At 36.5% G+C, this 12,408-nt stretch overlaps 2 protein-coding genes across 2 annotated transcripts; one reads left to right on the forward strand and one right to left on the reverse strand.

The window, feature by feature from the left end:
- Nucleotides 1-1,569: 1,569 nt before the first annotated feature.
- On the reverse strand, nt 1,570-3,155 carry LOC141338050 (amine sulfotransferase-like). The gene is made up of 6 exons (XM_073843620.1): nt 2,990-3,155; nt 2,600-2,802; nt 2,402-2,528; nt 2,205-2,299; nt 1,910-2,090; nt 1,570-1,700 (listed from the first exon to the last, which is right to left on the reverse strand). The coding sequence occupies exons 1-6, from the start codon at nt 3,153-3,155 to the stop codon at nt 1,570-1,572; spliced, it is 903 nt and encodes a 300-aa protein (XP_073699721.1).
- A 4,995-nt stretch (nt 3,156-8,150) lies between these two features.
- On the forward strand, nt 8,151-10,058 carry LOC141339075 (amine sulfotransferase-like). Its single transcript, XM_073844706.1, has 6 exons — nt 8,151-8,363; nt 8,458-8,660; nt 8,729-8,855; nt 8,981-9,075; nt 9,199-9,379; nt 9,624-10,058. The coding sequence occupies exons 1-6, from the start codon at nt 8,198-8,200 to the stop codon at nt 9,749-9,751; spliced, it is 900 nt and encodes a 299-aa protein (XP_073700807.1). The 5' UTR covers nt 8,151-8,197; the 3' UTR covers nt 9,752-10,058.
- The last annotated feature ends 2,350 nt before the right edge of the window (nt 10,059-12,408 follow it).

A 12,408-nucleotide genomic window follows, 5' to 3' on the forward strand; every position in this document is an offset into this window, starting at 1 on the left:
GATGTGCCTTCCAGGAGGGGGAGGTAATGTCACACCCCCGGACTTTCATGTTGGTTTCTCCCATCAATTCCCCCCGCAGATCTTAGTGTTTTGGTTTCTCCCTCATTGTCTGCACCTGTGTGTGTAATCAGTCTGTGTATTTAGTGAGTGTGTTTTCACCTCATTGCTGTCGGTCTTTGATGTTCATTGGATGTTATCCCCTGGTGTTCCTGTGTCTGCCTGTATTCCATTGGATTTATTAAATGTACGTCTTTTTATTACGTCGTTGTTCGTGTGTTCCTGCCTGATCCGTGACAGGAACTAATTTCAGGCGCTGCGTGATATTACTGAGCCTGCTGCGTCAAAAGGCACAAAAATATTTTTTTCTCTTATTCCATGGATTTTACCCGTTTAGGGTGACCATACGTCCTCTTTTACTCGGACATGTCCTCCTTTTTGGCTATATAATTATGTACGGGGGGATTTTGTAAAATATCATAAAATGTCCGGGGTTTTACCTCATTTCACTGAAAAAAATGAAGGGGTATGAATACTTTTGCAAGGCACTGTATAATATATGAACCAAAGAAGTAAATATATGTACTTCAGCTCATGTTAATTGTTATCTTTCGGAACTTATATTTTGTTCGATTGATATTCATTGTTTAAAGATACTTGTGATTAATTTGTGTTCATATATTGTTTGCTACCTTTCATTGTAAGAATTTACTGCGTTTATTGTATTGCTTTATTCAAACTTTGTTATTATGCTTGTTTCAGACCACACATACATGCACTCACGGAAATACCAGTGTACTCAACAATCATTGAACATTGATGGAACTGCTGTAGAGAGAATAAAAAGCATCTAAGAACTTTAAGCTGCATCTTCATGTCTCTGATCGGACGTCTGTGGTGAACTGGTCCCCCACTGGCAAACCCAACTGGTTTTAGCTAAATCAGTTTTCTTGTTTTGTGATTCCAGAAGTTTCCAGAACCACTGTTCTATATATAATTTTTTTTTAAAAACATCAATGAAATGGTCATAAACAGGCTATTTCTCATATTTCTTTATATGAGATAACGTATGCCCAATTTAAACCTAACATCAAAAAGAACAAAGTCACACAGTAGTTAAATAAGAAATGAGAGCAGAGAGTTTTTATTGTTTTGCAGTTTTGAATGTAGATTAAAACTATGAAGCATTAATAGAATAAGATATTTCACATAAAAGACATGTACATATAGTCCACAAGAGAAAATAAGCTGAACATGTTTAAACATTAACATGCTTGGTTTTGTGTCTTTCTCTACAAACAATGAAGCTGACTTCAAAAAACACACGCTAAGAAATATAATGAAGCATAAATAATGAATTCAGTGTGAAAGCTGTTTATAATAAATTAATAACAAGTTTCTGTGTGTATCTCAGTGCTGACCTCTGCTATAGAGTTAGCCTACCTAACCGACTTTTTCGAAGGAAGTAACCCATTTTTATGAAATAAATAGGCTAATTCAACAGAAATGTGTCAGTTACAAATAAAGAAAGGATCATGGTCATGAAGTATGTGATTTGATGTAAAATGGTTGTCACAGCTCATGCAATTCTGAGATGTCCCAGACCATGTTCAGAGGTACGTCCTTCATTCTTTCTTGGTAGACACGGTCAAAACATTCATTCTGAGCCACCGTTAAAGAGTTCTTCCAGTCCCCAACTGTTCCTGTAACACAGCAGGTTGAAAACATTAATATAACATTTTCACCATGCCGCTGATATTAGATATTTATTACATAATGAACTTTTAAATAATGAAGAATTTCAAAAGTGTTCTGTCACTTCTAGAACAGATGTTGCATTAATAATAACTAGACTGTCTATAAAGTTGAATAATGATAATGCTTGTATGATTATAATAAACCTTTGTCTGACCTTTGCGCAAAAAAAATCCTTTTGGAAAGTCTGTGATGATCTGAGGAAGGAAGTCATAGTTGGCCAAAGGATCTTTCTTCATGTGCTTGAATGTGGCTTCCTCCACCACTTTATCGATCGTTGCATCTGAAAGACTCTTTCCCACAAACTCACAGATTTTCACAACGACAGATCTGAGGTCCTAATAAAAGATTTGTACATTTCACCAGTCAGTCTACAGAGGTTCATATCTAAGAACAGTACAATAATTTAAAATAAGTTTGATGGAAAGGTCAAAGAGTCAAACCAGTCTTACCTTGATCATTTCTTCATAAGTAAGGATCAGGATGTTGTATTTGTCTTTATTTGTGATCCATCCTTTAACATGGTCAAACCAACAGCCACCAACCACTAACCAGACACAACACTCAATATATTAATATTTATATAAACATTCTCTATATCAGTAAATGTAAGTATATGTAAGTAAAAACAAAAATCCTGATCTCTTACTGCTTCCTGTGAAGAATTTTTCCAGCATCTCATCAAAGTTCTCAGAAGAATCCAGGTCTTTGATGTTGTTGGAAAAATGGAAATATGACGCCATGACATCTTTCAGGTTTCTCATGACATAGATGACCTGACAGTGAAGACAGATGTATTAAAACCTGTGCATGACATCAAGCCATCGACTGATGAACATATACACACTTTTCCTTTTCTTTGCAGCATTTTGGGCATCAGCGGCTGGGTTAAATGGGAACAGAAGAGTCTTGGAGATTGACGTGTGTTGAAATCTGTCCCCATAACCAAATACTCTAGCCAGGGCACCTGCTTGATTGTGATTTGGTTGGCTTTGTCTGGGAAATCTTCTGCATATATTAACGTCATGATCCGTTGGGTCCATACCGTACCTGAGAGACCAGAGTTGAGCATATAACACACATTGAATTTGATTGTTCTGTTAACATTAAACATTTACATGGCAATGAAAAGTTCATACTGCTCCACTAGTTTGACTGTAGTAGCAAGTATGCTGAAAGATTGACAACAGATTTTTGAAATAGACATGTTATAAATACAGCCCAACATCTCACTTACCAGATTTCGGGAAGGTAACAACAAAGACATCATCATCCTTTGTTTCAAAATCCATTATACCATCAATATATTCTGGAGTAGCATCGTGATTGCCTACCAAACTTAAGACAGTTCCTTTGTAGGTGAACATTTTGTCGCTAAGAATTTTGTATTCCTGCTGAGCCATGTTTGAGATCTTACTAGTGATGTTATGCCTGATACTGAGGCTTGTGTTGAGAATGTCAGGTATTTGAAGCTCAGATGCTTGTTTGTTTTATTTCCAGTGAAGTGACATCACTGCTGATGTTTGAAGTCTTGTTTGATTGCTGTGCTTTGAGAAATGTAACACTTTTGGCAGAATTGAGCCATATGTACCCTCTGTTCAACAAAAGCACTGCTCAGTTACAAAATGACAAAACATTATGTCCAGTCCCCTAATTGAGAACTAAATGTTCTATATGTAATAAAAGAATTAAACATCAAATAATAAATGGTCATAAACAGGTTTAGAAGGAAAGGTTGCATTTAGTTAAATAGGTGATGAGGCAGAAAGTTTACTTTTAGGGTATTGAGGTTAACCCCATCGGGAAGAACACTTTTTTGTAGTTTTAAATGTAGATGAGAATATGAAGCAATATAGAGATTGATGCACAAACTACATTACCTTCATCAAAAGCAAACAAACAGGAACATTAGCAACTTATGAATTGAACGTGATGGTGAACTAAATTTAACATGTAGGCTACTACCTTGAAACCATTGAGGGTGTTTCTTTTAATAATTGATGTCTCCCAAGTTCTGTTATTCGTGCCGTGGTTTTGTTACCAAGTAATCGGGGTAGCTCACAGCGCCATCTTCTGGTGAAAATATTCGCTATACCAGTGGTTCCCAACCACGTTCCTGGAGGCCCCCCAACACTGCACATTTTGTATCTCTCCTGTCTGATACAATGGCTGTATCCGAAATCGCCCCCTAGGGGACAGACATTTTAAGTGGTGTTTGAAACCATAGTGAACGTTCTCGAGTGCACTCATTCAATCCCACAATGCACCGCAAAAACGAGTGTACAACCGATGTACACTCAACGTCTAGAGATAACCCATAATGCACTGTGAGAGTCGTGCGTCGATTAAATTTCCTGTCTCGCCAAAAGATGGCGCCTGCAGCTGAATCATCTATCCCTTCATTTTACAACGCGCTCGTCCACTGTGTACTACAGCGTACAACACAGGTACAAGTTCGTTGTAAATTGATTATTAAATTGTTTAAATCGGGTTCATACATAATTTCCGTGACAGAGTTCAAAATAAATCCTTTAATCTTACTACTGGAACTTCCCCATCCCTGGTGAAAAAAACAGCTAAAACCAGCCTAGGCTGGTTGGCTGGTTTTAGCTGTTTTTTGTTGTTGTTGTTGTTGTATTTGTTGTTGTTGTAAATTGATTATTACATAACTAGGGTTTATACGTAATTTCCGTGACAGAGTTCAAGATAAATCCTTTAATCTTACTGGAACTGCCTGTTTTAAATGATTATTAAACAGCAAGCAAACTATGCAAAAGCGGCAGTGCTTCCGGTGCAATATAGTGTCCGAATTCATTCTCATTCACTCCTTAAGTGAACTGTATGAGTGGACTAATGTAGGGATAGTGAATATGGTATACAGCCACTAATTTCAGGTCTTTTGAGTCTGAATGAGCTGATGATCTGAATCAGGTTTGTTTGATTGTTTGGAACCACAGCGCAATACGATTGTCAACATGTTGTATTTGTTAGTCTTCCGCACTTTTGCGGGTTGTTTTGAAGGTGCTGTGAAACGAGGACATTTTCGGGGACACCAGAAAACTGGAACGTCTGGTCACCGTAATCTAGTTTTACTTTACATGGAGCCTGGGTTTAAAACGGAGATTGTCAAATTTGTTAAGGCGGAACTGACGCAGCTAAAATGGAATGTTCCCACAACTTTCATTAACGTTTTTTCAAAGGAAGGTTAGAACAGAACATTCTTAAAATAAAGTTTATAGTGTTCTAATATATGTTCTGATAACATTAATGGTTGATTTATAATCTTGTAAGAGCAACATTCTCTGAACGTTTTATGCTATTTGCCGGCTACATGATGTTCTCGTAATGGTAAGAGAAAACGTTTCTAGAACAACTTTCTCTGAAGGTTCTATTGATGTTGTTTGTATACGACTGAGGTTCTCGTAATGGTACAAAAACGTTCTTATAACAACTTCATCCGAACCGTTTTTGATGCTATTTGTACACGATTGAGCTTCTCATAATGGTAAGAGAAAATGTTCTCGAACATTTTTTATGTCATTTGAAAATTCACACACGCAATTTATCTCTCTTAAAACGGCTTAGAACTGGATATAGCTTTTGAATGGTATAGTATATAATGTTACAAAATGCTTTTTATTTCAGATAAATGCTTATCTTTAGTCCTGAAAAAATGTACTTACCGTTTACCATCTTTGGATCGGTAAAATAAATGCAGGCTTGGTGAACAGAAGAGACTTCTTTAAAAAAAAAAAAAAAAAAAACATTTAAAAAAGGGTGGGATTTTTAGTTTAGTTTGTTTAAAAAATTAATAACAATACATGATAATAAAATACTAAATAAATAAATAAATAAATACATACATACATAATATCTGTCAGCAGAGTTTTGTCTATAGATTGAGCTCTTGTTTATGAAAGTTTTGGCCTTTAATCAAATCTTTATGTGTAGATGAGAGTTTTTGATACTTTTTTTAAGTGGTTGTTGACCTTTTGATATTTCTAAGATGTTTCAGTTCCCCAAAATGACCAGTAGATGTCAGCAAACACCAAGTTCAAGTCATAAGTACATTAATGTACTTTTATGATGGAGTTAACCTGGGACAAAATCCTAAAAGTAAACTTTCTGCCTCATTGCTTATTTAACTACATGAAACCTGAGCCTGTTTATGATCATTTTATTGATGTTGTATTCTTTTAGTATATCTAGAACAGTGGTTCTCAACTGGGGCCCAGAACTCGCATAGTAAATAGTAAACAAATGTAAATAAATAATAATGTTTTTATGCTCAGTGGTGTTTCTTAATGTTTTGTAATTTTGTAACTGGTCAGTGCTTTTGTTGAACATAGGGAAATAATGACTGGATAAATCAGGGTTAAAATGATTAATGTGGACTGGACAGAAGTCAGTTTAAAAACATGATGTCTTCCATTGGTGAAAAAAACAGCTAAAACCAGCCTAGGCTGGTTGGCTGGTTTTAGCTGGTCAACCAGCCTGGTTTTAGCTGGTCATAGCTGGGAGGCAGGCTGGTTTTAGAGGGGTTTTGGCCATTTTTTCCAGCCTGGCCAGGCTGGTCAGGCTGGTCTTAGCTGGTCAAGCTGGGAAACCACCAGCTAAAACCAGCCTGACCAGCCTGGCCAGGCTGGGAGACCAGCTAAAACCAGCCATTTCCAGCTTAAACCAGCTAAGACCAGCCAACCAGCCTAGGCTGGTTTTAGCTGTTTTTTTCAGCAGGGTTGTCTTCAGGCTGAGTTGATTCTGCCAAAAGTGAACCTTTTCTCGAAGCAGTGCAGTCAAATGAGGTCTCAAACATCACCAGTAACATCACTTCACTGAAACTATTCAAGCCTCTAAGCTCTGACTGGAAGTACCTGACATTCTCGACAAAATCTTCAAAGCCTCATTATCAGGAATAACATCACCAGTAAGATCTCAAATATGGCTCAGCAGGGATACAAAATGCTTAAAGACAAAATGTTTACCTACAAAGAAACTGTCTTGAGTTTGGCAGACAACTGTGATCTTACTCCAGAATATATTGACAGTTTAGTGGAGTTTGAAACAAAGGATGATGCTGTCTTTGTTGTTACCTGTCACAAATAACAAGAAATACAACATCCTGATCCTTACTAATGAAGAAATAGTTTTATTTTATTTATTTTTTTATTTTTTTTTGGCATTATTGTACTTTTCTTTGGGAATATATGACTGACTGATGAAATGCACAAATCTTTTATTAGAACCTCAAATCTGTTGAAAATCTGAGTTTGTGGGAAAGAATCTGTCAGATGCTGCGATCGATAAAGTGGTGGAGGCAGCTATATTCAAGCACATGAAGAAAGACCCCTTGGCCAACTATTCCTTCCCCAGATCATCACAGACTGTCCAAAAGGACTTTTTTTGCACAAAGGTCAGACTAAAGTGAAAAATTAGTAGATGGTCATTATATACATAATACATGTCAGCAGAGTTTTGTCTATAGATTGAGCTCTTGTTTAGGAAAGTTTTGGCTTTTAATCCAGTCTCTATGTGTAGATGAAAGGTTTTAATAGTTTTGTACAGGTTTTGCTGGCAGTTTGTCTAGGGGTTATCAGGCTACTGTTAATTAGTGATAATGTTACTCTTTGTCAGCAAAACTGACAATGTGAATGAGTTGCTCATGCTTCTGTTCGTTTTGCCCTTGTATGAAGGTAATGTAGTTTGTGCATCGATCTCTATAAATGAAAAAAATGTTTTTATGATGGGTTTAACCTGGGACAAAGTGAACTTTCTACCCTCCATCTCTTATTTAACTACTGTGTGACTTTTAACCGTGTTGTTTACAATATTAGATCTAAATTAGGGTTAAGCTATCCCATATAAAGAAATATGAGAAAGGTAAATCAAATGAAACCTTTCCTTCTGAGCCTGTTTATGACCATTTTATCAATGTTTTATTCTTTTAGTATATCTAGAACAGTGGTTCTGGAAAACTTCTGGAATCAGAAAACAATCGAACATCAACACTTCCAGTTTGTGTTAACAATGAAGCAGCGCTGTCATACATACATCACAAATAGCATACACTATATGGTAGACTTTTGAATACTGTGTTGGACAACACAGTATTTAACTTCAAAAAGGTTGAGAACCACTGATCTAGACTATTATTGAAATCATAAATATGGACCAAATACAATCAAATGTGTGTAGTACACCAGTCTTTGCATTTATATTTATGATAATATTGGCCTTCTGAATTTTACTACTGCATTTGCCATTTGAAAAGATAACAAAGATTTAGGTTGATGCAGGGAGTCCAGAGGTTGGCCTTGAACTACGCAGAAATAAACAACACTGTAACAGACAATTGTGTAATAGCTCTTTTTTTAGTTTAATCGGACCAGGTCTTCTCCACTACTCCAGTTCAGTAGTATTGTTGATTTGGCTCAGTAAGATCTCAAACATGGCTCAGCAGGAATACAAAGTGCTTAGTGACAAACTGTTCACATACAAAGGAACTGTATTAACTTTGGAAGACGAGTATGATCTTTCTCCAGAATATATTGATAGTTTAGTGGATTTTGAAACAAAGGATGATGATGTCTTTGTTGTCACCTTCCCAAAATCTGGTGAGTGAGATGTTGGGCTGTATTTATGACAATACCATTTTTTTACATGAATGTAAGAAAGTATTTTATGCTTGACTCTGTGCTGGTCTCTCAGGTACAGTATGGACCCAACGGATCATGACGCTAATATACATGGAAGATTTCCCTGACCAAGCCAACCAAGTCACAAAGGAGCAGATACCCTGGATAGAGTATCAGTTAAAAGGGACAGATTACAACACACGTCCATCTCCAAGACTCTTCTCTTCCCATTTACTTCAGTCGCTGATGCCCAAAATGCTGCAAAGAAAAGGAAAAGTGTGTATGCGTTCATCAGTTGAAGGATTGATGTCAGGCACATGTTTTAATCCTGTCTTCACTGTTAGGTCATCTATGTCATGAGAAACCCTAAAGATGTCGTGGTGTCATATTTCCATTTTTCCAACAAAATGAAAAACCTGGATTCTTCTGAGAACTTTGATGAGATGCTGGAAAAATTCTTCACAGGATGCAGTAAGAGCCTAAATTAATATAGCTTATTTTATTTATTCATTTTTGCATGTATGATACTAAAAAAGTAAAGGTCTTGAACCTGCTAGAATGTGTGAAAAACACCTATGTTGTGTTTGGGTTTGTAGTGGTTGGTGGTTGTTGGTTTGATCATGTTAAAGGATGGATTCAAAATAAAGACAAATACAACATCCTGATCCTTACTTATGAAGAAATGATCAAGGTGAGACTGGTTTGGCTTATGACTCTTTAACCTTTACATCAAACTTTTTATGAAGTTACTGTACTTCATTTTAGAAATTAATCTCTATAGACTGACAGATGAAATGTACAAATCTTTTATCAGGACCTCAGATCTGCTGTTGTGAAAATCTGTGAGTTTGTGGGAAAGAATCTGTCAGAAGCAGTGATCGATAAAGTGGTAGAGGCAGCCACGTTCAAGCACATGAAGAAAGACCCCTTGGCCAACTATGAATTCCTTCCTTCGAATATTACAGACCATCCAAAGGGACTTTTTATGCGCAAAGGTCAGAGAAAAGTAAAAAAAATTAAGAGTTGGTAATTTAAGCATTGCCATATTTTCTAAGTATTATTATTTTTAACTGTGTATGTCTTATTCAGGTCTATAGACAATCTAATCATTTTTAATGCAACATCTATTCTAGAAGTGACAGAAGACTTTTTAAAAGTTAATGATAAATGTGTTAAGTGTGACATATCAGTGGCAGTGGGAAATGTTACATTAATATTTTTCAACCTGCTGTGTTACAGGAACAGTTGGGGACTGGAAGAACTCTTTAACCGTGGCTCAGAGTGAATGTTTTGACCGCATCTACCAAGAAAAAATGAAGGACGTACCTCTGAACATGGTCTGGGACATCTCAGAATTGCATGGCTGATAACTCAAGCTGTGACTTCTATTTTACAAACTAATAAAGATAAAACACCATCACAATAATAAAAGGAAAGCATAATATGTGAATGAATGTTTTGGCTAAACGACCATATCAAAACAAGCTATTAAAATCAATGAACTTTGACTACATTTTAAAAAACATATTATTATTATTATTTAAATTCGGACTCTTGCCTGCTTACTTCCTGTGATTGAGTGATTCATTCTTTCATTCACCTTATTTACAAAGAAAAATGTTCTCTTTGTAAATTGTTCATTAAAATTAAATCTCAAAATAACGTACTATGACTTTTCACTCCTTACAATCAAATTTAACAAATTCAAATTCAACTTAATAAAAATGGGTTACAAATCCTGTTTCATTATGACATTGTTCTTTTTTGTTTAGTTTTTTGCTTTGCAAAAACTAAAAAGCTTTATGCAGCAGGGTACTGAAAACTGAAAAGGGTCAGTATTTCAAAATACATGAGCAGCCAAATAAGTTCTCGGAGGTGTAGGATTTGTTATATCAGATTGTAGATCTTAATCTAAAATCAGATCTTCAGGTAGTTTTAGAAAAGTACGTGGGAAAAGAGGTGTGAAAAGAGAAAAGTCACGCTCACCAAACTGGACAATCACTGTTTAAAACCTAGGCTCCATGTAAGACTAAATCTAGATGTGTAGGCAGAACTCCATTGACAAGAAATCAAGAAAAAGCTCAGAATTGCAGCACAACAGACAGGACTTCGCAAAGAGTGACTGAAAAAGCACAAGACAAGAGAACGCAGACTTGGATTGTAACACAGCCCTCCCGACAAAGGAGCGGCTTCAGAGCAGATGACCACCTGGGCAGGGCACTGAAGACCACCAGGGTAGAGATGGCGGAGCTGAAGACTACCACAGTAGAGCAGACGGAACCAGAGATCCCCACAGTGGAGTCAGAAGACCCCCACAGCAGAGCTGATGGAGCTAAAGACTTCCACAGCAGAACTATAATAAAGAGCACATAGAGGTTAACAATGGCCTCTGTGGCCCTAACAGGACAGGCATAACGCTTGGGAACTACTCTCCATGGTAGTTACATAATAGGCAGACAGTTCAGAGAATTCAGAGATGGTCTCTCTTGGATTTGACAGAGCAAACAGAGAGTTCAGGGATGGCCTCCTTGGCCGTGACAGGATAACCAGTGAGTTCAGAGACTGCCTCCATAGTCCTGACAGGGCAGGTTCAGTTCAAAAATGTCCTCACGGGCCACGTCAAAACTAACAGGGACCTCAAGGTCATAACAGTGCAGACAGTGGGTTCAAGGATGACTTCTGTGGTTGAAACAGGACAGGCTGGGAACTCACAGGCTGGCGCTAACCCAAGACACAGAATATCTCTGTTGGATATGACAGGGCAAATGGAGAGATAAATGAAAAGAATGTTTTTATGATGGGTTTAACCTGAGACAAAGTGAACTTTCTGCCCTCCATCTCTTATTTAACTACAGTGTGACTTTTAACCGTGTTGTTTACAATATTAGATCTAAATTAGGGTTAAGCTATCCCATATAAAGAAATATGAGAAAGGTAAATCAAATTAAACCTTTCCTTCTGAGCCTGTTTATGACCATTTTATCAATGTTTTATTCTTTTAGTATATCTAGAACAGTGGTTCTGGAAATATATATATATATATATATATATATATATATATATATATATATATATATATATATATATATATATATATATATATATATGGTAGACTTTTGAATTCTGTGTTATTTAACTTCAAAAAAATTGAGAACCACTGATCTAGACTATTATTGAAATCATAAATATGGACCAAATACAATCAAATTTGTCTAGTACACCAGTCTTTGCATTTATATTTGTGATATTATTGGCCTTCTGAATTTTACTACTGCATTTGCCATTTGAAAAGATAACAAAGATTTAGGTTGATGGAGTCCAGAGGTTGGCCTTGAACTAAGCAGAAATAAACAGCACTGTAACAGGCAATTGTGTAATAGCTCTTATTTTAGTTTAATCGGACCAGGTCTTCTCCACTACTCCAGTTCAGTAGTATTGTTGATTTGGCTCAGTAAAATCTCAAACATGGCTCAGCAGGAATACAAAGTGCTTAGTGACAAACTGTTCACATACAAAGGAACTGTATTAACTTTGGAAGACGATTATGATCTTTCTCCAGAATATATTGATAGTTTAATGGATTTTGAAACAAAGGATGATGATGTCTTTGTTGTTACCTTCCCAAAATCTGGTGAGAGAGATGTTGGGCTGTATTTATGACAATACCATTTTTTTACATGAATGTTTACAGTTATATACCAATATATGTACCATATTCCAGCTCAACATAAGTATTTTATGCTTGACTCTGTGCTGGTCTCTCAGGTACAGTATGGACCCAACGGATCATGACGATAATATACATGGAAGATTTCCCTGACCAAGCCAACCAAGTCACAAAGGAGCAGATACCCTGGATAGAGTACCAGTTAACAGGGACAGATTACAACACACGTCCATCTCCAAGACTCTTCTCTTCCCATTTACTTCAGCCTCTGATGCCCAAAATGCTGCAAAGAAAATGAAAAGTGTGTATGCGTTCATCAGTCGATGGATTGATGTCAGGCACATGTTTTAATCCTGT

The sequence above is a fragment of the Garra rufa genome, chromosome 7, assembly GCF_049309525.1.
Source record: "Garra rufa chromosome 7, GarRuf1.0, whole genome shotgun sequence".
Lineage (NCBI taxonomy): Eukaryota > Metazoa > Chordata > Actinopteri > Cypriniformes > Cyprinidae > Garra > Garra rufa.